Source organism: Medicago sativa, chromosome 1 (genome assembly GCF_051527215.1).
Source record: "Medicago sativa cultivar Bolivia chromosome 1, Bolivia_mono, whole genome shotgun sequence".
NCBI lineage: Eukaryota > Viridiplantae > Streptophyta > Magnoliopsida > Fabales > Fabaceae > Medicago > Medicago sativa.
This window is the reverse complement of record NC_140749.1, coordinates 82,663,627-82,690,691: the sequence shown is the minus strand read 5'-3', so window position 1 is coordinate 82,690,691 and position 27,065 is coordinate 82,663,627. Positions and strand designations below refer to the sequence as shown.

Below are 27,065 nucleotides of genomic sequence, written 5' to 3'. Positions count from 1 at the left end.
GTCATGCTAACCGGTGCCCCTTGACACGGGTTAAAATACAAAAAAAAAAAGAAGTCATTACTATTTTATTTTTTATTTTTTATCGATTGATTACACAATTTTCGATGCAATAACTACTACATAATTTCCTTTTTTTAGTATCTTAACCATTGCCTCAAGTTAACATCCCCCTTGATTATAGTTATACAATGTGGAGAGAAAATCAAGTGATGGAGTAATATATTTAATAAAAATAATTCATTGCAAGACTTTATTTATTTAACATCAGAGACCAAATTGAATGATTATATATACTTCAAAACTACTTAATATAATAATACATTATGGATAGAAAATCAAGTGATTGAACAATATATTTAATGAAAATAATTCTTTGTAAGATTTTACTCATTTTCGATCTACTCTGTATTATTAAGATCCTTCATCTTTTTTGGTGGTGGCCGATGGATAGAAAATCAAGTGATTGAACAATATATTTAATGAAAATAATTCTTTGTAAGATTTTACTCATTTTCGATCTACTCTGTATTATTAAGATCCTTCATCTTTTTTGGTGGTGGCCGATGTTTGAACCCCGGACCTTGCATATATTATGCATTGCCCTTGCCAACATAGCTAACACAAAGATCCACACTCTATAACTAGACTGGATGTTAACAAAACAAAAAAAATTAATAACTAAATCTATGACCGTCGTTTTTATTTGGAATTAATTAAAAAAAAACTTGTACAAAAAAAAAAAAACTATGAACACTCTTGTTGAAGAAAGCAGAGTATATTGACGGGGATTAGGGTTTTTGGTCCTAAATCGTTCTAATAAGAAACGCAAATGAAATGATTAGTACCTGTTTGTGTTTGAATTTGAATTCGTATAAATTGGTAGCCAACGAATGCCGCATCAAACTACGAGGAGCATGGGGACGCAGCTAAGCGATGTTGATTACATCACCACCTTGCAAGCCAGGGTTAAGGTACTGTACTTTTTTTCAGCCAATTTTCTCATTCAAAACCTTCATATTTAGTGGAATTATTGCACTCATTTTATACTATATGATAAATTGATAGCATAGCAATGTATGCATTAAAGATTATGCATTAATGTATTATTGTTAGCTGTTTTTTTTTTACGTTTTAATTTAATTTTTGTGATTCATACCGCCAGGAATTAGAAGCTGAGAATGCAAATCTTTTATCTCGACTCGCTCATTGTCACTGCTCCGAGGTTAGCTACTCAATTGTTTCATATTTCTTTTGTTTTTTTCGCGCTATGTTTGTTTTATTTTCTTGGCCATGGAACATTGTGATAGTTTCTAGTGAGGAATCAATCACTAATCAAAGAAAAAAGTAAAGGGAAGGGGTGAAAAAGGGTTTTGTGTATTTGTCTGTTTTTTTCACACAATAAATATATGTAAATCTGTGATGCAGGTTGATAAAAAAGTATATGCTCCTGATGACAAAGCCGCAAAAGTGACAGAACCGAAAATATCCAACGGGAAATCAGAAGAGACGACAAAGAAAAAGCCAGGTTTATTTTTCTCAATATTTTCTTTAGGAGACTATTAGTGACACTTGTGATGTAGATGTTACGAGAAAACACTGTTTTTTGTTTTGAATGCATGATGGCATTGCCATGGAAACTTTCTCTCTGAAAATAATATAAGAATTAAGCTTTGATATCCTTTCTTCAGTGGAAAGTCCGTGTTGTGTTTGATGGATTTCTTTATTTCAGTGATTTATTAATTTGTATAATTACCTTGTTTATGTTTTCTTCACTACATTTGTGCCTTTTGTTTTTTATGTGCTTTCTGTTCTGTGTACATGACCTCCCATTTTGTACCTTATAACGAAATTCAAAAGAGGAGGGAATGTAATTTATTTTTAATCGCATGAGATATATCAGTCAAGCAGAGCAAGTTGGCATATTGAAATTAGGTTTTACATTGTGATACAGGCAATAACACAAGGTTTATGATTCATCATAGCAAGAGATATGTTGCTTTAAAAGTTATGTACTTTGGTAAAAGGTATATACTGTCACTATTTTATCTTGCTTGTAAAAGGTATATACTGTCACTATTTTATCTTGCTTTGTTTTCTGTCTTAACAAATTGCCTCATAGACTGAGTTATCCTGATTTTGAGTTTCTCACTACAGACTATGTATTTCCTCACCTAGTGATAAAAGGCTTTGTTTTTTGACTTACTGATATCAACTGAGGTGTTATCTATACTAAATTGGATATTTCATTTAAATTATCTTGTTTGATACCCACAAAATATGATACAATTGTGATATTTCGAGATCATATTACGATGATCATATTATGATCTATCAATCTTAAGTTATATTTTAACAAGTATTCATATAGGAAAATGCTATTTCTCTAGAAAAATAGCATCAAGAATTTTTCAAGACACAGCTGGAAAGTTTTAATTGCATGATTTATTTGTTCACTTCCTATTTTTCAGCCACACCTCCTTGAATTGTGGCAAATAGTGCATTGTGATTGGCTGCTCTTTATTCTTGAAGAATTCTTGATGTTATTTTTCTAGAGATATAGCATTGCTCATTCATATAAATTCAGAGCTTGCTTTAGAGGTTACATTTGATGGATCCTTCTTAATCTGAAATTCCCATAATAATTTCATTTTTTTTAATTGAATTAGAAGTTTCTTGTGCTTTTTTAACCTTCCTATCCTTTTCCTGTTTGTTTCTTTATTCTTTTGGTATTTATCGAATCATCTCTATATTAAAATTCTGTGATAATTAAGGTCTTCTGACTACCTTCTAAATACAGGTTCTATGGTTTTTCTTCAGAAGCACAAATGGAACCATCTGTTGAGGTTTGCTTTTTTTCAAAGTTGCACAAGCCAATAATTCTCAAAATTTGCATATATTGGTCATGAGTACCACCAAACATATAATTTTCCATAATCATAGAAAAATGACTGTCTTTGCCTGATGAAGTAGTCTGGTTGCTAGCTGTGAAAAAAGTTATTGCAAACATTTCATGTGAATGCCTCAGTTTTATTTATCTTGTATAATTTTTCTCGCAGTCTGAACTTTTCAAAGCTCTTGAGACAACAAGGCTATTGGTTGGTGATAAGAAGGAGTCACAATATTCGCGATGTGGTAGAACAGACAAAGGGGTATCCTCTGTTGGTCAAGTAAGTTGGTAAAAAAGGGGGAGAAGAAATAGAATAGTTTCTTATCTTATCTGTTAGCAATGACCGATATGGCAAATTGTAGCCTTACCATTATAGTGTTAAGATACTCCCATAACAATTATTGCACTGCTGAAGACAAGTGGCAAATGGTAAGGCAAGATGAGGAACTTCTGCAGAGTTCCTCAATTTAACATGTTTGATTTACGGTTGAAAGACTGTGAGCATCAGACGGGAGGCTATCCTTGTAGTCTTTCATCTAAAAAAATGAATGAGACCTGAAAGACAACGATAATTTAACATGCAATCCTTAATAATTTATATTGTTTGGAATCTGTTAGTTGGCAAACTTTTGGAAAGTTATTTAATTGTATGAAGCAGTTAGGTTATATATCAGCACTTTTACTGTTGATTTGTAGAGCATCATATGATTTGTTATTTAATTGGTTCTTATGATGAAAACATTTTGAAGCAGGTGATAGCTCTTTTTCTAAGATCAAAGCTCAAAATGTCTGGAGTAAATAATGGAAGTTCTGGAGAATTCGTTTCTGAAGAGCAACTTGGTTAGCATAACAATTTTTTTGAATGAAAATAAAAAATGAAATTAAAGCTTTTTATTTGTTGCTTCTGATTTTCATTGTGTGTATTGACTTAGTCTTGTTTGATTTTATTGTTTGGCAATATCCTGGATGGCATTGATTTGCATGCTTGCATACTTATTCATCACAGATTGTGTTGCATTAAATCAATGAAATGAGTTATGGTTGTGAATTAGACATGTGCTGGTGAATGTGATATAATTATTAAATAATTTGTTTCCTAATTTTCTTCCCAAAATTTACATAATCCAAGTCATATTTGTATTGCTCTAAAAACATCATGCTTGAGATATACTTAAAAGTTTATGTTTTGAGGCTGTAAAAATGGTTCCGTAGTGATAAAGTTCATCCTTTATGGGTTAATTAATTTCCCTTCATTTATAAGGTACATCAAAACTATAAGAGAAAGTGAGAAACTATTAAGAAGGATCTACAAATTAATTAGGTGGAGAGGGATATGATAGACGATAGAACATTATGGCGGCGTTTGTTCCATGTAGCTAACCGCACTTAGTGGGATAAGGCTTGGCTGCTATTGTTGTATGAGGTACATCAAAATATTCATTTGCGTAATACTACAGTAAAGATATCAACCACCTCATGTATATATCAAAAGGATTACTTGCTAGGTAGATTTATTTCCATAGCTTGGGGCCTAAGCAGGTTATATAGGGTATTGATTGCTCTGATTCATGCCCATTGAGTTGTATATTGATGAAGCTAAAATGACGGCAGCATAGTTTTAGAAATTTATAAATGTAAATGCGAATTTGTAATTGTTTTTTTGGCAGTTTTATAATCATAAAACCCAACCTTGTGATTGTTCACCATGTCCTTAATATACATTTAAATCCGCGTCGAAAATCACACTTATTTTATTTCTTACTTTTTTTTTTGTTGTTATTTCTTCCTTTTCTTAATTCCTACAATTTTTATTTTGCGTAGAAGGGGAAATTGATTATGTGAGGGTGATAAATCGAGAACTTCCAAGCGACATTCGAATTCTTGGCTGGTGTCCTGTTCCTGTTGATTTCCATGCAAGGTTTGCATACATTCTTTAAAACTTGACTTTCTAATATGTTTATTAAATTATATAGAGAAGAGTGACAATAATGGGCAACACTAGACAAGGGATCTTGACAAGGCTGTGTAACAAAATACTTTTGGCTGCAATGGGTCGCTGTAACAAGATCTAAGCCTTTTCCCCTAATAAATTTGAAATAACCTATCCAGAATATATATGCTCAAATACATAAATACATATATATGCTAACTGATATGGTTTTGCAAGAGGGATCACAATATTACATGTATTCTTACAATTAGAGTAGCCAATTTTTGTTTGTGGTATTGCAATTGATGTTGAATGTATAAACAACTAAACAAGTATAAACCGAAGGTCCTTCTATTGATTGGTAACTATCATATTAGAGAAAGATTATGTGTCTGTGTATGTTTGTGTATATATGTGTGTAGAGAAAGAGAGAGGGTCAGTTGACACCAAGTATCAAAATTGGAATAATCACCTTTTCAATAATTATTTGTCGAGCGCAAAATTAACTAATTCAACTATTCAATCATATTACATTATCCTGATGATCATTTTATACAAAATTAATTTAGACGTTCATAGAAATATATTTTAATGGTAAATGTTTACTTGTATTTCAAGCACTAACATAAATGAGAAGATGAAGTATAAAATAGTTTTTATTTTTTTTTATTTTTATGAAAGTCTCTAACTACAGAATAAGTACTGTCAATTCAGTAGGTGATTGATTAAATTCATATTCTATAAAAAAGTCATTGAAGGTGTGAGTGTGCCAATTTTAGTATCTAGTGTCAACAGATTGTAACTCATATACATGTAAGGTTTGAATTTTCAAGCTTGTTGAGAGGGTAATATTTTCAAAACTTAAGTTGATGTTGAAAGGTTCAGATGAATACATAGGAAGCTCAGCAAATTCTAGTTTTTCCTTTCATGGGCATGTGCATTTATGACACAGAAGAATGTTATAGACTAGAATTAATAATATTAGTAGGCAGTAATAATTTCAATTGTTACAACAGCTTTGATATGGTAAGCTAAACCATACTTTTCCAGCTTGTGATTTAAGCAGAACTATTGTCCTTACTGCCACTACCCTTCACATTGCAAAAATCTTGTAATTTTTGAATTAATTTTTGTAATTAATGAAATGAATATTGACAGCTTAAACTATTCTATTTTGTTATCATGTTTCTCATTTGCTTTACTAATACAGGTTCAGCTGTTCAGGCAGGGAGTATAGATACTTCTTTTGGAAAGAAAATTTGAATATCTCGGTACAAAAACCATATTCAATTACAATTTATATAAATTCTTGAACCTTGTTTTGTCTTTATTCTCCATTTTCAATCGTGTGAAAGATTTGAGAGGCACATGGACTGTAATCACTTCTCAATGGTTGATGTCTCCTTAGGCTATGGAGAATGCTGGAACAAAACTAGTGGGAGAACATGACTTTAGAAACTTCTGTAAAATGGATGCAGCAAATGTGCACACCTACATGCGGTGTATCACAATGTTTGAGATTTATGCCACAGATGTGAGGTTAAGATTGGTAGTCAATTTTTTACCTTTATACGTGTGTTTCGCTTAGTGCATGGTTGATGGGAAAATTATGTTGGAATCCAACAGTTGAAATTAGACTGCAGTAGCTTATATCAACCTTCTATGTAACATATACTTTCTGATGTTAAGATTGATTGAAAATTTCCCTCCACTGTGTTTGCATGTGCTTCTGTATGAGCCCTGGCCATGATACTTGATAATTATGTGTTTTACAATGCTTGTCTGATTTTTTTATTCTACTTCATCCTCATGGGGTGCGATTTGCGAAGGAACCAAATGCTGTTGGCTGGAACCCAGGTTCCTTTGTTTATAGCTAATAACTGGTGATCATTTTTTGCTGCATGGAATATTTGGATGATCTTTTCCATTCTTTCTGGGCCACCAGAATAAACTAAACAGAAACAATAAAAAAATTGCATGGAAGAGAGACAAATCAAATGAATGAATGACAGGTTAAAGGGGGAAAACATACACAAAATTTCATTCCACAAAACAGCTAAAAAAAGACGAGGTTATTAATTTTGAACGAAAAAATAATTCTCAATAAGTTAGGATGAATATACTCATGATCTGTACTTCATGTTTCAACTGTTGGAATCTAACAGTTGAAATTAGACTGCAGTAGCTTATATCAACCTTCTATGTAACTATCATTTTTCCCCTTTGTATTCTAAAGAGGGAAACTCTCACTAGTTGTTTCATTTCAGAATTTAGAGTTGTTTGTTACAAAATTTCCATAATTGAATTTGCCTGACAAAAAAAAAATTCAATTTGCTATTCTCTAGCTTTTGGGCTTGAAATCTGAACAAGTTTTCCATTTTCCTGCAGGTATGAGGATAATCAGCTTTGGGTGATTAAAATCAGAGGTCGTGCTTTTCTATGGCACCAGGTTCGCTGCATGGTTGCTGTTCTCTTCTCGATTGGCAAAGGTCTTGAATCTCCAGATGTGAGTGTCCAATACCCTCATAAAATCATTTAAAATATTTGTTTATTTGTTGTGTTTCCTCGTAAATTCATTCTTTCACGGTAAGAGTCCTCTGAACTGTGAAGGCTTAATGCAATGTATGGCATGTTTGGCAAGTTTATTTCCCAAAGCCAATTTTATTAAAGAAAGAAACTGATGTTAAGATTATTTAAGCTAAATAATAGGTGTTTTGTGGGCTTAATAGAGGTAACCCTCACTGAATGGCTGTGTTCCCTGTTTGCTGCAACTGCAACATGCTAATTACTGTTACTGTTGTAGAATATAATGACTTTTTATCTTCTTGAATCGTTGGAATTGAAGTTTTGTTGTCAACCACTTCAACATCTGCACAGAACCATAACAAGAGTCCTTTTCTGTTGAAAGTATTTCCAACTTGCATTCATTTTTCTTTCTTTATGTGTTTTGGCAAATCCCACACTTTCAAAGGGGCAGACTTTTTTAAATGTTAAAGGATTGTACTGCCTTCTTGCCTGTGAGGGTGTCGCACAGTCTCTTATTTATCTTTTATTTTCTATTTCATATTAGCATCATGCTTTAAGATTAAGTTCTAGGTCAATTCTTGTCCAAAAAAAGAATAATCCTTGGTCAATTCATCTCTATATATCTTGATTGTTATTCTGTAGGTTGGTTGAGTTAATAAGTTTTACGCTTAAATTTCTAGGTGATTGACATGCTACTGGACACCAACAGGATCCCCAGAAAACCTCAGTACGTTATGGCTTCAGAGGCTCCTTTGGTTCTTCAGTCCTGTGAATTTGAAAATCTCAAGTTTATATGTTCATCAGGTAATTCTGGTTTGTAAGACTTCAAATATGGTGACTGGTTTTCTTTCCTTGCCTATTGCGGTTTTCTATGTAGCGAAGTTCGATAACTTGAATTTGTTTATGTGATTGCATATCTAGATTCGGGAAAAGCGCTGCATGCACACTTGGTTAATGAATGCAAAATTTTCCAGCTTCAAACTGCAATCTTTCACGAAGCTATTCTTAATTGTGTGCCTCTATTACATGGTGCTGCAAACATGTGTACCTGAATAAATTTCCAACCACATTTGCTTAGTTTAGTTTATAGTGATCTATTGTACTGATAACAGTTCCTTGCCCAGATCAAAGCTTACCACCAATTCAAGAATCCAAGCCACCAATTCATGGATCCAAGAAGAAAGGCTCCTATATCCCTCTCATGTCACGACCAACTGAGCGTGAGTTCTGGCACCTGAAATATTTTAAAACCTGTTTACAAGTACTATAATGCATGTTATAAATGGAATATGAATGCTTTGTTTTCTTCAAAGCTTCACACCAAATTATTTCCAAACGAAATGCATCTTGGTCTTCGTATCTCCTATTATTTTACTAACTGACTTCTTATTGTTGTTAAATTGAATTCAGCATCTTATGAAGAAAGACGAGCCAAACTCAGCTCATGCACGTGAAGATTTCACTAGTCATCTCCATTACATAGATATAGAGGCTGTATTATTAAATGGTAACTTTTTATTTAATTGTATTCGGAGTTTGGTTTTTGATATGGTAGCCTTGTTTCTGAGGTATTCAAGCCCCCAACAGATGACAATTGTGTAGCAAGACAATTGCTGTGCAGACGAAGGTGAGAGCTCCAGTGCGTGCTTGCAACATTTTGCAACTTACCTCTGTATGCCAGATCAAATTATCATTTTTGATATATTTTTTTGGTCTATGAAAACAATTTGGCCTGACATGTAAACGTATCAAATATTAAATGAATTGATCCTTAAATTTCCAATTTGCTAACAAAATGATTGTGTTTTGTTAAAATAGTGAAATTTGCAGTTCCGTATATACAACTCAAATGATAGTTGTTGCATGTTTGATATAATGTGAGGTGGATATAATGTGAGGTGGATCAAGCATGTAAGTGTGTGTGAGTTTTTCCGCAAGACTCTTTCGTATGGTGAAACTTGCATGATTGTGAGTTTTGAAAAGTAATTTCAATACTCCATCTTTCTAGAGTTCAAATTTGATGTGTTCAATCATTGAAAACAGACAAAAGCAATTAACCAATACTTTGCTTGTCCATGCCTCCAACATGGGGTGTGCCTTTAAACCAACTTCTCCTATCCTAGCAATCAGCATGTGGGAAAAAGTCGTCGAATCACCTAAACAACTCAAACCTTTTTCTCGGTGATGGTGGGTTAATAATGGTTCTGTGTTTGTTATCATATGTGTGGATAGGCATGGTCACCTAACTATTCATCCATGCCAAAAATATAATCAATTAGTATGAAGAATAATTGGTTAGTGGAACCCACAGCCACCCAAAAGTTCATATTTGGTATTCGATTAACGATAATTATGGTGCAATATACCTTATTTTTTGGTGAATGATAATTATACAACATGTCTAACACCAGAGGAAAGTTAACAACACTGAATAAGTGGTCGCATTAGATAACACTAGTTCAGTTAAATGAGACAGGGTTGTGTACATTGCAGTCACCACATCTAAACCATTTGTTCTTTATCAAACAATCCATATTTAAGTTTGTATTTTGGATTTAAAACAATAAAATTTGTTCTTTATCAAACAATCCATATTTAAGTTTGTATTTTGGATTTAAAACAATAAAAATTTGAACTTAAAATATGGATCATGCATCAATATTGAACGATCTAGATGCATTGGTTGTGTGCACACAAACTACACTTAATCTAAATCCATTCCAAGAGAAAATGATGAACAACTTTAAAATTAACATATTCAAGAGGATAGAGACAAACATAGAGAGATATTAAAAACACTCAAAAATCATGCTTAGCATACTGCTCTTACATGTGACACATTCTAAGGTAAAATCTCATTATTAAATTTACAAACCATATTTGAGAATATACATTGGAGATGATTTTAAGTTTTTTATATTGTCAATTTTTTTAAACAACTAATGTTAGTATGTTAATTTATTAATATTTAAAATCCATCTTTTAAATAAAAAAAAGGTATCACAATGATACTTGAAAAGGACTCACGTCATCATTTAATTTAAGTAATTTTAAGTTTGATTATATATAAAAAAAATCATCCTAGTTTTGGTTGATTTAGGAATCCAATGATCTATAGAGTATCTTAACAAGTTTAGATTCTTTAAACTTATAATGAGACTAATATATTTTGTTTTTGTTGATAAGATTGAGACTAATATGTTAAATACAACTTAGTCACATTCATTACATCACAATTTTAATTTTTAACACCCAATCATATTTTTTAGCAAACTAATTTCTCAATTGTCAATTTTTAATTTTTAACACCCAATCATATTTTTTAGCAAACTAATTTCTCAATTGTCAATAGAAAAGAAAATGAAAAAAGAAAATCCTTATAATCTTTTGAGCAATAAATAAATAAAATTTCAACATACAGATATATTATAGAAGGTGGAGGGAAATTCGGATAAAAGACCAATAGGAGAGAGAGAAACAAAAATCTCTTCAGACAGACAGTTTCTCTTTCTCTCTTGTTCGTTTGTTGTTTGTTGTGCCATTTTTGAATTGAGGAGAGAGAAAGCAAGAAAATGGAAGCAGCGATGGGACTGATGCGTCGGATTCCACCCAAACACACTGAAACCGCTCTCTCTGCCCTTCTCAGTCTTATGCCTAACCACTCTTCCGATCTCCTCTCTCAAGTCGATCAACCCCTTCAGGTCTCTCTCTCTCTCTCTCTCTCTAGATTCATCTTTGTAATTACAAAAATGTAGAAACTAGGGTTGAATTATTATTATTTTTTTTAAATGGGGTTAATTTTTTTTGATAAAAATTGATTTTTTATTTATGGGTATGAAATTGTTGGTGATAAAACAGGTTTTGTGCGATGTGGACTGTGGGAAGGAGTTTATATTGTGTGAATATAACAGAGATGCTGATTCTTACAGGTTACTAATCTTTATATGGTATTGTTTATGGTTGATGTGATGTAATTTGCATAGTGTTTAACTGTTTAAGCCGTTATCAAGTTTAATTGCATTGGTTTTTCAATGCAATTATCACTGAGCAGCAGTAGCACATCCATACAGTATGAATAATGAATGCAAACTATGTTTGGCACTGTTTTAAACTTTACCAAATTGACACGAATAAAGTCGCAATATTGATATTGTTAGACTGGACACCTTCACCTGGGTTCGAACCTGGGATCTCGTAGATGTGTGTTGTAAGTGGAGTTTGCCACTTCGTCTATGGACCCAAAAATTTATACTTGGAAGCTTTGGAATTTAGAAGATATTAAGACAAGAGACTTTCATCACATAAAATTTATTTGGTTTTTTATTGGGGAGATCAATTAATGGAAGCTGTATATTTGCTCCAAAGACTAATAGATTGAAGGAATGAAACAAGATCTAGATAGGGTTTTCTTTGATTTGGAAAAGACGTATAGAGTACCTAGAGAGGTGTTGTGAAAGGCTCTAGAGAAGAAAACAGATCAGATTGTAGTATTAGACGTGCATGAAAGGGTCATAAGTCATGACTAACACGAGAACACAAGGTGGAATAGAGAAGATTTTCCTATAACTCTAAGTGTGCATTATGAGTCAATTTTGAGCTCTTCTCTTGTCATTTTGATTCTAGACATGCTTGTTGAACATATCAACAGACAGTGTCTGCATACTTTTTTGTGATTAATAGTCTTTGTTGCAAGAGAGTAAATTAAAGAGAAGTTAGAGATATGGAGATAATACTTGAAAAGACATAGTCACATCAAAGTATATAGAATGCAAGTTTAGCAAGAGACGAATGCTAGCTTAGGTGAGTGATTACACAAGATAAGATTGGAAATATATAATTATTAGAAAACTGAGGCAAGGTAGCTCTTATAGTAGAAAATTTGGTTGATTTTCATCTTAGGTGATCAAGAATGTATGATGTATGAAAAGACTCGTAGAAGTATCACTAAGGAGAACTGACCAAATGGATGATAGTCTAATACGTAACGATTGAGGCAGACTAAGACAAATTATAGGTCAAACAATTAAGAGAGTTTTGCATACAGTTAAGAGATATTTACAAGTAAGTGATGTATCTTTGAACTTAATGCATGACAAAGAAGTGTGGCGTTGTCTGATTTATGTTGCTAACACCACCACTTATTGTAAGAGGGTTTAGTTGCTGCTGTGTTATTTATTTATATATATGAGCGAAGATATAGCAAGTTGGTAGTGGCCGCGAGAAGCATTAGAATATCTAAGATAGAGAGGTAAGGAAGGAACACTTTTTACTGATATTTTGTCTAGCATGAAAGTATATGATAAAAATGTTATGTTTTTATGAAAAACTTGATCTTGATTGAGATTTGAGACTGGTACAAACAATTATTGATAAGTATAGTTCGGTTCCTGTGCACAAATTCATTTTTTTATTGGCAAATTGTTAATGGTTAATTTGTTAGAGAGTGGGGCATATGTTAGCATCCAAGATCGAACCCTAGACCTCCTACATAATGCTCCTTTGGTGTCTCAACTCATAACATTGGGCTACTCCTTCTGAGACCCTATGGACAAATCCATTATTTATTTCTTATGAGGGTCCCATTTATTTTCCTCTTGTAATTCGTACTTTAATATTTAAGGAAACACAAGGTTAAACTTATTATTTCATTGTATCTTTCTGCAGATCACCTTGGTCGAATAAATACCATCCACCTTTAGAAGATGGTTCGCTTCCTTCTTCAGAGTTGAGGAAGCTTGAAATTGAAGCAAATGACATATTTGCTATATATCGTGACCAGTGAGGTTCTTTACTTACTTTATCTTTTGAGCTTTGCTTATGTGCTTTTAAAGATGTCTAACTAGGGCACCTTTCTACCCAGTGTCTTATTGCCCAATTTGTTTCATTTCAAAGAAAATCACCTGCTGATGGACCGTCCTTTGTTTTCTTCTTGCTATATGTGAATGTAGTTATTTGGCTATTTAGTTATAAGACAATATGCAACCAACCATTAATGGATAATATTATAGGTATTATGAAGGTGGCATTTCATCAGTTTATATGTGGGAAGATGAAAATGAAGGTTTCGTAGCTTGCTTCTTGATAAAGAAAGGTAAACTTGTTATTTGAGTATATTATAATGGATAACACTTCTTATTTTTTTTTTACCTTTTCTCTAATCATGTGATTGTTTCCAATTTCATGATTAAAGATGGCTCAAAGACAGGGCAAGGTCGACGGGGATATCTAGAGGAAGGAGCATGGGATGCCATACATGTAATAGAGGTAAAGTGCCTTTGTTTTCAAGACCATGGGTTGATAAAAGCAACAACACAGCAACCTTTAATCAACTGGAAAAACACTTCAGTTCTAGTTTTTCAGCTTCTTGTATTGATCTCTGAAATTCTTGTCTTGCTCTTTAATGTTAATTTAGGTGGGACCAGAAGAAGAAGAAGACACCAATTATCGGTTAACCAGTACAGTTATGTTGACTTTGACTACAAATAATGAGTCATCGGGAACCTTCAGTCTGTCTGGATCAATTAGACGTCAGGTACTTTCTATGTGAATTCTCTCATCTTGAAAATTAAATCATTTAATTAAAAATTTGTGCTAAGATTCATTTTCTTTCTCAACAAGGCGCATCATAAACAATGCAACTTCATTGACTGAATTATATGGTTGTTGTTTTGCGAATCCACATATATTCCACCAATCTTTAGAAGGACTGTAAACTCAGTAAGTGTGTGATAATTAAGTATATTAGGTGGGTCATTAACGTAATAAGTGCCCCTAAACACTTGTCAGCCTTAAACCTTCAGTTGAATTTAGAAGGGAAAGCTTTTGAGTCTTTCTTGCTCAATCAACGAAAATTGTTCACTAAATCCTAAATAACAGGCTATATCCATATGCTTTCTGACTTCACAACTGTTGAATCAATAAATATGATACCAGGATTTGAAAATGTAAACAGATGAAATTCCTAAGGATAAATAAACTCTGATATACATTTATACGAAAGATGGAGTGACAGATGAAGAGAAATCGAAAACCTTTTTATCTATCAACTCATGTATGTCTGACTCTAAACAGATGTCTCATATTCAGTTTTTCCCGTAACCCCTATTAATCCTAATTAAATAACAATGCATTAGTCTACTTTAAGTTGAACATTATTCTCCATTAATTGATCTGGAGAAGTGTGAACATTAGGTGAATTGTTTCCTCATTACAATTTTATTTGGTCGAAAAATGTATGATATTGATATTAGTAGCTTGAAGAATTATCGAGGACCGAGAGATGTAAAATAAGTACCCAAAAAAGTTAGTCTTAAGTGAAATAGGCATCTATCATTCGGGCAATGACATCTTTTGACATTTAAACTATGTACTTGAAAGAACGATCAGAGAACACGCTGGCTAATTACAAATTAGAATGCTTCTTACCAATAATTAAGGGTCAGTTTATGAAAGTATTTACAAAAATTCATCTACCATTAAATCCTTAATATATGACTATTATGTATACGCACAATCTGCTTCGTTGCCCCTTGCTTGTGTCAACTTAATGCTTAGTTATTCTGAAAGACTCCTAAATAATCTTTTCCTGTTATATTAGATGAGTATGAGGCTATCAGTTGCTGATGGACATCTTTGTAACATGGGAAGGATGATTGAAGAAATGGAGAGTAAGCTGAGGAACTCGCTTGATCAGGTACTTCTTGATTATAGGATTCACTCTTTAACTATGTATTTTGGTAGGAGAGCTGGGTTGGGTTAGAGATCAGATTGTCTTCTTGGAAGTTATAAAATTTAGTAATTAGTTCCTTCATAACTATGACATTTCAAACTCGAAGGAAATGTAAGTTCATCTTGTCAGCAATCTGTATGTTATTGCATATTACAGGTATACTTTGGGAAGACAAGAGAAATGGTTTGCACACTGAGACCACCGTCTGAAGTGGCGCAAATGAGAATGCCCGAGAGCTGATTGCATTGCACCATGTGGCAGAGACAAATATACTCGATTTTCATCACATGTTTTAGCATACTGGGTGGTAATTTGTGTTACAGTATTTGAAGTAGGAAGTTTCACATGGATTGGTGGTTCGGTTGGTCTTTGTTTTACTGAGGTAGCTCTGCTTGTTGTTTGAATGTAAACTGTTGTGTTCTGTAGTGGATAGCAATAGAGAATCATGGGATTTGAAATATTTTTCATTCATTACGCATGATACTTTAATGGATGAAACTTTGTTTACTCCTTTTATTTTATTTGTAATCTTTTCTTTTTTTGGTACAATATTTGCTAATCTTTAATTGCAGCCAAACAAAATTACTAAAAATATTAAATATACTCTCTCCATCTATTTTTGTAAGCACGTTTTACATTTTTTTTATACTAGTATATATTAAATGAAATCGGTAATTAATTTAATATGTTCATTTTGAGTGTCGATTTTCTTAAAATACCTTTTGTATGTTACTCTATCTAACTTTGATTTTTTATCTTTTAATATCAGTAGTATTGATAAATAGTATATTTAAAAAGAGAATAATAAGTAGACTTGGTAATTTGTATGAGTTTTTTTTTTGGTTACAGTAATTTGTATGAGTTTATTTGAAGATAACTTTTTTTTTTAAAAAAAATACTTATAATTAAAGACGGAGGGAGAGAGTATATATAAAATACAAATACAAAAAAGAACGATCTAGTAAAACAAAAAGAAAAAAAGCAAAGAAGACAAAATCCGTAATTCATGTATCCTTACGCTACTCCTTCACCAATTTCACTAAGGCTGTGTTTGGTAACACAAAAAAGCTAGCTTATAGCTTGTTGGACTAACTTGTAAGCTTGTTGGATGAAAACGTGATGTGTTTGGTAACAAGTTTTTCTCACGAGCTTATAGCTATTTTTGAGAAGCTATTTCAAGTAGCTTTTTAGCTTATAACCGATGGCTTTTCACATTTTCTTCCATTTATACCCTTTAATATTATTTTTTATTTAAAAAAACTACCCACGATAAAGAAAAAACTTCCCACGTTGTGTTAATGTTTTTTTACGGTTGCCTTATAAATTGCTTTCTATTTGAATTTTTATTTATTATTTGGTTGGAAATATGGTTCTTAGGTTATTTTTTATACGGTCTCATGTTGCTTTCTATTTGAATTTTTTATTTATTTTTTCAGATGGTTCAAAATATCGTTCTTAGAATCTTATATTTTGGGCAGCCCCTTGCACTATCCATATGCACCACTCATGTTGTAGTTTTTTTTTTTTATATATATTATCTTTGTTCACTTTTTTTTTTCTACGTTGCTTTTAATTCATATAACATAATGTATAATTTTAAACAAAATCTACAATAAATAGTTAAGTCATTTTAGTTAAACACAAAATATTAATTGAATTCATAAAACACATTTATCATTTTAGAGATGAAATTAATTTGAAATGAATTTAAATATTTAAAAAAGAATTGAAAAAGTAAAAAAATTATGTCTAAAATTTATTAAAAAAATAAATAAACAAACGTGTCCTTTTATGTCATTTTATATTAATCAGCCACTTCAACAACTAATTTTACCAAACACATTATTTTTAATAAGCGAGCTTTTCAGCTATAAGCTATCAGCTATCAGTCATCAGCTATCAGCTAGCTTTTCAGCTATCAGCTAGCTTATAGCTGATTTTTACCAAACAGAGCCTAAATGCTTAAATGAAAAAGAGAACAACATAGACACGCAATAGATCTTTCTTGAGGATCATTCCACATCCTCTTTTCCATTTGCTTTTACATTTTTCCAGTTTGAGCTCTAAAGATCACATGCTTAGGTAGTACTTCTGCATTTTCTGTAATCTCCATCCTTACAATTTTTGGCACTACCTACACAGTAATGCAAGAGAGGTACACTTTGTTGTTAGTTCTCACTACAAGCTTCGAAATCTTCCTCATCTAGCAAGGACGTTAATCTAGTTTGTGAGTATAAATTAATATAAATATATGAACAACAAATAGAGCACCCTCTTTCATTTTGTCCTTTTCACCTTCCTCCTCTTCATCATTGACCCACAAACAACTTACTATACTCTTCTTCACTATCCTCTTCTTCACCATCAGTCATCACCACCCACAACAACTTCTTCCTCAACTTAATTTAGTTGTGTTTCACGTATTATTCACTTGAGTGTCCCAACAACCACACTACGACAGCTGCAAGTAACTCACGGTTTCTTTATTAATTGTTTCAATGTGCTTTTGGCTGGCCTCCAAGTTTGCATTTTACTATCTTTTTGAGAGAAGACTTATATTTGACATAGCTGCAGATGTGAGCCTCGAGTGTATCAAACCATCCACCTTGAAATATGTCGACAATGTTTGTTTCATCTTATTTATAAGATCCAACCAACATTATCGACAAGAAATGGTTCTGCGTTTAGCAGATGTACACGAGTCATTACTTGATGGACTTTAATTCACCTCTTTAGCACGTCAAATGGATTCTTCTTGAGAATGAAAATACACTTGGAGACAAGTTCAAAATGACATCGATACTCTGATACAAAAAAGAAGGAGGACCAATGAATTACTCGAAACCTCTAGAGATGACTCGTGTGACTCTTCCATATAGGGACACTGAATAACGGACATAACATTACTACTAACTTGCTCTTGTTGTTCACATTGTTGTTGGTCCATGATGAGAGGAAGATGAGAAAGAGGATGAGAGATTAAAGTACGTGTTGATGGATGAATTTGTTGATCCATCCTTTTCATCATGGATCCATTAGACGACATGTGCTTTCTATGAGAATTCTCTAATCTTGAAAATTAGATCGTTTGATTAATAATTTATGCTAAGTTGAATTTCTTTCTTCTTCAAGAAGGCACCTGTAAGAGGATCAAATGAAGAGTGCCAGCTGGACAATTTAGAAGAGAGCCAGAGCATCACTAAAGGACAAAAGGAAACAGAATTGATTAAGCAAGGAAAAGGCCACGTGTTCCAAATATCAGATTGAAGGATTATGTGTGAAAGAAACCAGAAGTGGAATTCTCTATACCAGGGTGGTATTGGTTTTGCTAAGTAGTATTTAAAGAGTAGGATTGAGATCCGTAATTATGGATGATATGAGTAGTGAAAACTTTCTTTTCTCTCCCTAATTCTAAAGTTCTCTTCTGCTACTTGTTTCAATTCATCCCTGTAATTACCATTCTAAGTGATTTGCTTTGAGTGAGTGAAATAAATAGAGAAACCTTCAATCCAATTTACTAGTTAATTTTACAATCATTACATTGGTGCTTTCATTACATCATGACCGATGATAAGCGCATGAAGGAATTGCAAGAGGCGATCCAACAAGATGTCCAAACCCAATTGAAGAAATTTGTTGATGCTTTGGATATTCGCGAACGCGATTATGCCGCTCGTTTCACCGAAATCGAAGATCGTCACGACGAGCGATTAAGCATAATCGAAACCGCGGTGGAATCGTTGTTACAACATGCAGCAGAATCACCTCGTCATGATTCGAACTCAAAGTTTACACCACATCGTTCCTTGATGCAGACACGAAATATGAAGCTAGAGTTTCCCAGATTTGATGGCACTCACGCAATCGAGTGGATCTTCAAAGCCGAACAATTCTTTGAGTACTACGCTACACCAAATTCTGAACGTTTGATGATTGCAGCAGTTCACCTGGATCAGAAGGTGGTACCATGGTACCAGATGATGCAACACACAAACCCCTTTCAGTCATGGCAGATCTTCACCAGAGCAATTGAGGTAGATTTTGGCCCTTCTGTGTATGAGTGTCCTCGTGCTACTTTGTTTAAATTGTCACAAAAGAATTCTGTTAATGAGTATTACATGGAATTTACCTCACTAGCTAATAGAGTTTATGGGTTGAGTAGTGATGCTATGCTTGATTGTTTTGTGAGTGGATTAAACCCTGAATTGCAACGTGAGGTTATAACACAAACACCAAGTTCAATTCAGAGAGCTGTTGCCTTGGCAAAATTATTTGAGGAAAAATGTAAACCAAACAAAACCAACACTTACCCAAATAATTTCAAACCCTCAACCATAAATAACCCTAACCCAAATAGATCAAACCAACCACCGCTACTGCCCACACCTCCATTGAAGCCTAATCTACGTATTCAAAAAAACCAAAACATTAAAAGAATCAGTTCAGCTGAAATGAAGTTAAGAAGAGAGAAGGGTTTGTGCTATACGTGTGAAGATAAATGGTCCTTCAACCATAAATGTCCAAATAAAAATATCATGCTTCTTCAAGTTGAGAAAGAAGATCATCAGGAACATGACCCTGCTACAAGAGATGAAGAGAAGTCTGAAACTGATCCACATGATTTAGAACTTCATTTATCTCTAAATGCCTTGAAAGGAACTACTGGGGTGGGAACAATTAAGTTTGTTGGTCACATTGGTAACAGACCAGTTCAGATTTTGGTGGATGGAGAAAGTTCAGATAACTTTTTACAACCAAGAATCGCTCATTTCCTCAAATTGGATGTGGAACCTGCTCCATTATTCAAAGTACTTGTGGGAAATGGTAACCCTATGACATCAGAAGGGTCCGTCAGAGAGCTAAAGGTAGCAGTGCAAGGCCAATAGTTGAAATTACCAGTTTTCGTACTGCCAATAGTAGGAGCTGATCTCATACTGGGGGCTACTTGGTTAGCTACCTTAGGGCCACATGTAGCTGACTATAAGGCTCAAAGCCTAAAGTTTTTTTCACAACGGAAGTTTTATTACTTTACAAGGTGAAAAATGTAAGGTACCACAACAAGCTCAAGTACATCACATGCGCAGATTACAAGTCACAGAAGCTATTGCAGAATACTTTACTGTGCAGAGAGAAGAACCTGATGGACCGCTAGATATTTGGCTTGAACTACCTCAAAACATGGAAGCAGAATTAGCCTTGTTGCTAAACAATTATTAGTCAGTTTTTAAGAAACCCACTGGATTACCCCCACAGAGGCAGCAAGATCACCGGATTCCTTTGGAACCAGGTTCAGGACCTATCAAAGTCAGACCGTACAGATACCCTCAAAGTCAGAAGGAGCAGATTGAGCTAATGGTCAAAGAAATGCTAGAAGAAGGTATCATTAAGCCAAGCACCAGTCCTTTTTCTTCTCCCATTGTGTTGGTTAAGAAGAAAGACGGAACTTGGAGATTCTGCACTGATTATAGAGCATTGAACGCAATAACTGTCAAGGATTCTTTCCCTATGCCTACAGTAGATGAGCTACTAGATGAGTTGTTTGGAGCTCAATATTTTTCAAAATTAGATCTGCGGTCTGGTTATCACCAAATCTTGGTGGACCCAAATGACAGGTACAAAACTGCATTTAGAACACACCAAGGGCTTTATGAATGGCTTGTAATGCCTTTTGGGTTGTCAAATGCGCCTGCCTCTTTTCAGAGCCTTATGAATCAAATATTTCAGCCTTTTCTCAGGAAATTTGTATTAGTGTTCTTTGATGATATACTGGTGTACAGTCCATCTTTTGATACACACCTTCAACATCTAGAGACAGTTTTACAAACTTTGGAATCACACACATTGTTTGTTAAACTATCTAAATGTGCGTTCGGTATCAAAGAGGTGGATTATTTGGGACACACAGTCTCTGGAATGGGTGACTGGTTACTATAGAAGATTTATTAGAAGCTATGCTTAATTGGCCTCACCTCTCACAGACTTGTTAAAAAAAGAAGCATTCAAATGGAATCCTGCAGCTGAGTTAGCATTTTCCAAACTCAAGACAGCTATCACGTCTGCTCCAGTTTTAGCTTTGCCTCAATTTAAATTGCCTTTTACTTTGGAAACAGATGCTTCTGGTACTGGTATAGGGGCAGTCTTGAGTCAAGAGGGGCATCCCATTGCTTATTTTTCCAGGAAGTTAAGTCCTAGAATGCAGAAACAGTCTGCCTATACTAGGGAATTTTTCGCAATCACTGAAGCTATTGCAAAATTTCGTCACTATCTGCTGGGTCATAAATTTACCATAAAAACCGACCAGAAAAGTTTGAAGAGTTTAATGGACCAGTCCCTGCAAACTCCAGAGCAGCAAGCTTGGATCCATAAGTTGTTGGGGTACGATTTCACCATTGAATACAAACTAGGAAAGGAGAACATAGCTGCAGATGCCTTGTCCAGGGTGATGTCAATGGCCTGGTCACAACCATACAGTTTTTTCTTACATGAACTAAAAGATGCTTGCAATATGGATGGGGATATACAAGCGCTCAAATTACAAGTAAGTAACCAGTCAAATACTACCAGCAATGTTACTGTGAGAGATGATATGATATTCTGGAAGGGAAGGTTGATGGTTCCAGATAACGCTAGTATCAAAGAGAAGATATTCCGAGAATTTCATAGCTCTGCTATTGGAAGGCATGCTGGAATAGCTAGAACTACAACTAGAATAACTGCTCAATTTTACTGGAAAAACATGAAACATGATATTACACAATTTGTACAACAATGTGTAATCTGTCAGCAAGCTAAACACGAAACAAAGAACTTTGCTGGATTGTTGCAGCCTTTGCCTATTCCTCAACAAATCTGGGAAGATATAGCTATGGATTTCATAACCGGACTTCCAAATTCCTTTGGATATACTGTGATTATGGTAGTAATTGACAGGCTGAGTAAATACAGTCACTTTTTACCCCTTAAAACTGATTATTCCTGTAAATCAGTGGCCGAGACTTTCATGAAAAATGTGGTTAAACATCATGGAGTTCCCAAATCCATTGTCTCCGACAGGGACAAAGTGTTTATAAGCAGTTTTTGGAGAGAATTATTTAAATTGCAGGGCACTACACTTGCAATGACATCTGCTTACCATCCCCAGAGTGATGGCCAATCTGAGGCACTAAACAAATGTCTAGAAATGTATTTGAGATGTTTAACATTTCAAAATCCTAAAGGGTGGTTTAAGGTACTAGACTGGGCAGAGTATTGGTACAACACTGCTTTCCACACAAGTTTAGGCATGACACCATTTAAGCTAGTGTATGGGAGGGACCCGCCTACACTTCTCAGGCAAGCTGATTCCCTAGGAAATACTACAGTGGCTCAACAGCAGTTACAGGATCGAGATACATTATTAGCACAGGCCAAAGTTAATTTGATCAAAGCACAACAATACATGAAGACACAGGCTGACAAACACAGACATGAGGTACATTTTCAAGTTGGTGATAATGTGTTGGTAAAGCTACAACCCTATAGACAACAATCTGTGGCCCTGAGAAAAAAATCAAAAGTTGGGCATGCGATACTTTGGGCCTTTTACTGTGATGAAAAGAATTGGTACAGTAGCCTACAAGTTACAACTACCACCTGAGACTAAAATACATCAAGTCTTCCATGTCTCACAGTTGAAACTGTTCAGAGGTACCTCTTCTCAACCATATATTCCACTACCTGTTACCACTCATGAACTGGGCCCAATATTGCAACCGGTAGCTGTATTGCAACAACGAAAAATTGTCCAAGGTAACCATACAGTAAAACAGATCCTTGTGCAATGGGAACACTTGAGTGCAGCTGAAGCAACATGGGAGAATTATGCAGAATTTAAGGAACAATTTCCAAACTGCCACCTTGAGGACAAGGTGGAAATTAAAGGGGGGAGTATTGTAAGAGGATCAAATGAAGAGTGTCAGCTGGACAATTTAGAAGAGAGCCAGAGCATCACTAAAGGACAAAAGGAAACAGAATTGATTAAGCAAGGAAAAAGGCCACGTGTTCCAAATATCAGATTGAAGGATTATGTGTGAAAGAAACCAGAAGTGGAATTCTCTATACCAGGGTGGTATTGGTTTTGCTAAGTAGTATTTAAAGAGTAGGATTGAGATCCGTAATTATGGATGATATGAGTAGTGAAAACTTTCTTGTCTCTCCCTAATTCTAAAGTTCTCTTCTGCTACTTGTTTCAATTCATCCCTGTAATTACCATTCTAAGTGATTTTCTTAGAGTGAGTGAAATAAATAGAGAAACCTTCAATCCAATTTACTAGTTATTTTTACAATCATTACATCACCTCATGAACAATGCAGCTTTATTGATTGAATTAATATGGTTATTGGGTATATTAGATTTTGTCCATTCATGTAATAAGTGCCTTTAAACACTGGTCAGTTTAAACCTTCAATTGAATAAAGGGTTGAAAGCTTAGGATTTTGCTCAATCAAGGAAAAATGTTGAATAAATCGTAAATAATCTATACTCGTAATTATGTGCTAACTGCCAAGTATTAATCTGTAAGAACTTGCATTATATAGATGGTGTTTCTTTAGCGTTTAGTGACTCAGCCTAATTAGTATTGCATGTTTGTTGTGTTCTGAAGTGCATAGCAATATGGCGTCATGTTTGATGTTTTCTTGTTGATATTAGAATGATGATGATTCAACATAACATTGTAACTGGGAATGCTTGAAGTTGAACTTGGGTCGGAAAACATGCAAATCCAACCCAAGTTTGCCTTAAATCCTAGGATAATCAGACATACCATTAATCCATTATTTGCATCTTACAAAACTAAATTATATTGGATGGAATACAAAGTTATCACTAGAATTACACCATCATCCAAAATGCACAAGGGTTGGTTCAGGTTATTGGTTCGGTTTTAGACAAAAAAATTCAGCTGACCCAAACCAAACCTGATAATTACGGATTTGTTCGGGTGATCAATTCAACTTGGAACTAAATTGCAATTTTTAAACACAACTATCTGCTGCCTCTACCTATATCATTTAGATAATCACTTAAAGTACAAACCAAATTAATCACACAAAAATAAAAACCAAATCAACTTAAACATAATCTCTTCACTTAGAATATAAATGAGAACGTGTGTGAGAGAGCAGCAGCCAGCAGCAACAAAGGAGTGTGGGCAGCACAGACAGTGACTAAGAACAGAGAACAAGAAGGTGTGGTCATCGGATGAAGAAGAATAAGGAGAAGGCATGGGACGACATGATCGTGGGTCGAAGGAGGAGAAGAATGCATAAGAAGAAAAAATGACAATAGACTGAGGTGGCTCTGAAGTGTGACGAATTCTTTTTCTGATGAGACATCAGTTACTTACATATGAAGTATCTTTTAAGAAATACATCTCGGAATGGTTCACCGGGGACTCAATTTTCAAAAGTAAAAACCGACACTCGACCTTATTGTGTTTGGTTTCTTGATGGTTTAGATCTGGTTTTGACCAGAACCAATAAACAACCGGTAACTCGCCGTTTGGTTAGGATTGGTTTGTCGAGTTCAACGGATTTATCCAGGCCACTCTTAACTACCAGCAAGTAATTATGAAGCAGTCTTTTACAAAAAGTCTGTGCTTCATCGTTGCACACACAAGAAGTCGATATTAACCATCATTAAGGCAAAAACACAGCAAAAAGTAACATCACACACCCAATTTATTCTTCAGCTACAGGATCAAAGCAAATATATTACCTAGCATCTCATTATTAATTTAGCTACATTGTTCCGGATCATTTTAATCATAGTAGACCTCTCTTCCATAATTTCATTAAGCACTGTCTGGGAGCTCATATAGTCACACACAAATTGAGGCAATGAAACCTTATCTAGGGTAAGGAATCAAATATCATTCTTTATATGACATCTTTTAACCACTAAATAATATCAACCAGTTAAAAAATAAAAAACTATGTGATACTTTTGTCAAACACATTATCCAATGTGATTGTTTACCAACACAAAAAGACTTAATTTTTCCATCAAATTGATTGTGATGTTGATAATTTGTAATTGTAATGAGAAAGGGATGCATAGATTGTTAAGCCTATATAGAGAAACAAATTACTCTTGCAAGTGTAGATGCAAATTATGAGTCCATTGTTTCTGCATGTAAAATAAAATCATACAAGTCTCTTACAACACAACATAAACATTCTTTCTAAATAAAAAATAAAGAATATCACAACAAACATTAATGAATTCCTCTTCAATTTATCAATCAATGTTAGTAGAAAATAACAACATAAGATATGATTTACCTTTGTGGTGATATCAGACTCTCGTGGTAAATATGTAGATCCAGTGTAATAGCTTTGCCAAAAGTCCTATGACAATCCACCACATCATTATTTATGTTATATAGGATAAATTGGGAAGACGCTGCATTCAGTGGAAGAACAACACCATTTTCTGAAATGAACAAGGGTTCAACATAAGGATGTTGCCATCCATAAGTATAAAGTGACTTTTCATGCGGGATGATAATCAATTTAGTCCATGAGTCAAAAACTCCGTACTCTTTCATCATCCACACAGCCCATCGACCTTCATTAGAGTGATCAAAACAAACACAAAGGCAGTTACTTAAAACAAACAGCCCTTGACAGCATACACCGTAACCATCATGTTGAGGAAGCAACATTTCCTTATAAGTTTCCTTCACGAGATCAAAAGAAACAATCGATTCTTTATTAAAATAAACACCATCTTTACTAAGTATCCAATTTAAAGTGCCACTCACAAATTTCCCTATATACCTACGAGGATTATCCAGGAAATTATGAAGTGTTTTCCAAGAATTTTCACCAAAGGTATAAATTTTGGTCACATCTTTTGCATCATCATTCAAACTGGACACACTTACTATCACTTTGTACTTGTCATTAAGTTGATCATAGCCAAAACCACGATATCTCACAATATTATCATAAGACGAAACAATGGCTGAAGATCTCTTGGATTTCAAATTGATAGAAGGATTCCACAAACTGACACAAAATTGTTTGAGATGAAACAGACACAACAACCCATTGCATGAACCTATAATATCATGGTAATCGTGTCCAGTGCTGAAGCTAACGGTTCAATAGGGGTTGATGGGTTTTCCAACAATGGCTTGATAGGGTATGAAATGATTTCGCGGACACCCCAAGCAGTGGTGGTGCAGGAAGCGACCAATTGTGGATATGTGGTTGATATCTGAAGGTGGTTGTTTACGAATTGGGAGTCAGAGATTAGGGTTTTCCATGATTTGCATTTTGCAAACACACTTAAACTGAAGGAGGGATTTTACCGGAAGTCTCAGGAGGATGTTAACGATGAGTTCTTCCGGTAAGAACGGCAATGGATTGTTGGCGGTGGTTTCGTTTAGAGAGTGGCGGAGCAGGAGACGCATCCTTGAACGGCTCCTGCAGTTGTGTTTTGTATGCATGCAGCCTTTTATTAGTTTATATGCAGCCTTGAATGGATTGTGGCGAAGACGCTTCTTTGAACAGTTTCTGTGGTTTCGATTCGCAATCTTAACACCATCCATTCGATCGAAAGGTTTTGTATCCATGCAGCGTTTATTAGCAAAGGTTGAAGAAAGTTACGATGTTTATCTTTAGGAGAATTCTACGGTACAGTCACCCAAATGACATTTCCAATAAAGTCAAACATTTTAAATCAGTTTGTGGAAAACCGGCTTTAAAAGTCTAAATAAAAATGGAATTTATTAAAGGACCAACAGGGAAATGTATTTTACAACCCTTTATATTATGTCCAAATTATCAAGATATTACACCAGTTAAAGCACAAATTAGATGGTGTGATACAACGGCTGAATATTTTTTAGACAAATATTTATATGAAAGCCATGAAAATATAGATCATTTTTTATATAATGAATATAAAGGATTAGCTCAAGATTTAAGGAATAAACTTAAAGAAA

At 34.2% G+C, this 27,065-nt stretch overlaps 2 protein-coding genes and 1 pseudogene across 5 annotated transcripts; 2 read left to right on the top strand and 1 right to left on the bottom strand.

Annotated features, from left to right (window-relative positions):
* The first annotated feature begins 746 nt into the window (after nucleotides 1-746).
* LOC146958184 (Pseudouridine synthase family protein) lies at nucleotides 747-9,139 on the top strand. Of its 3 annotated transcripts, XR_015024582.1 has the most exons (16): nucleotides 747-971; nucleotides 1,163-1,222; nucleotides 1,426-1,525; nucleotides 1,952-2,024; nucleotides 2,798-2,843; nucleotides 3,057-3,167; nucleotides 3,640-3,727; nucleotides 4,709-4,805; nucleotides 6,028-6,088; nucleotides 6,226-6,356; nucleotides 7,206-7,323; nucleotides 8,024-8,147; nucleotides 8,265-8,372; nucleotides 8,468-8,563; nucleotides 8,754-8,850; nucleotides 8,931-9,139. XR_015024582.1 is itself a non-coding variant. In XM_085739742.1 (15 exons), the coding sequence occupies exons 1-15, from the start codon at nucleotides 891-893 to the stop codon at nucleotides 8,795-8,797; spliced, it is 1,338 nt and encodes a 445-aa protein (XP_085595868.1). In that variant the 5' UTR covers nucleotides 747-890; the 3' UTR covers nucleotides 8,798-9,139. The 3 variants fall into 3 exon arrangements, 2 of the variants coding, with proteins under 2 accessions (XP_085595868.1, XP_085595870.1); XM_085739742.1 differs by having other exon boundaries at nucleotides 8,754-9,139; XM_085739744.1 differs by lacking the exon at nucleotides 8,265-8,372 and having other exon boundaries at nucleotides 8,754-9,139.
* Nucleotides 9,140-10,833: 1,694 nt separating this feature from the next.
* CPB (Subunits of heterodimeric actin filament capping protein Capz superfamily) lies at nucleotides 10,834-15,588 on the top strand. The gene is made up of 8 exons (XM_085739760.1): nucleotides 10,834-11,044; nucleotides 11,202-11,272; nucleotides 13,008-13,121; nucleotides 13,352-13,434; nucleotides 13,534-13,607; nucleotides 13,756-13,875; nucleotides 14,941-15,036; nucleotides 15,229-15,588. Exons 1-8 carry the CDS (start codon nucleotides 10,916-10,918, stop codon nucleotides 15,310-15,312), a joined length of 771 nt encoding a protein of 256 aa, XP_085595886.1. The 5' UTR covers nucleotides 10,834-10,915; the 3' UTR covers nucleotides 15,313-15,588.
* Nucleotides 15,589-16,936: 1,348 nt separating this feature from the next.
* Nucleotides 16,937-26,693, bottom strand: LOC146958182 (F-box/kelch-repeat protein At3g23880-like; annotated as a pseudogene). Its single transcript, XR_015030872.1, has 2 exons — nucleotides 25,396-26,693; nucleotides 16,937-17,206 (listed from the first exon to the last, which is right to left on the bottom strand). The product of XR_015030872.1 is annotated as an F-box/kelch-repeat protein At3g23880-like (transcript).
* Between the last annotated feature and the right edge of the window lie 372 nt (nucleotides 26,694-27,065).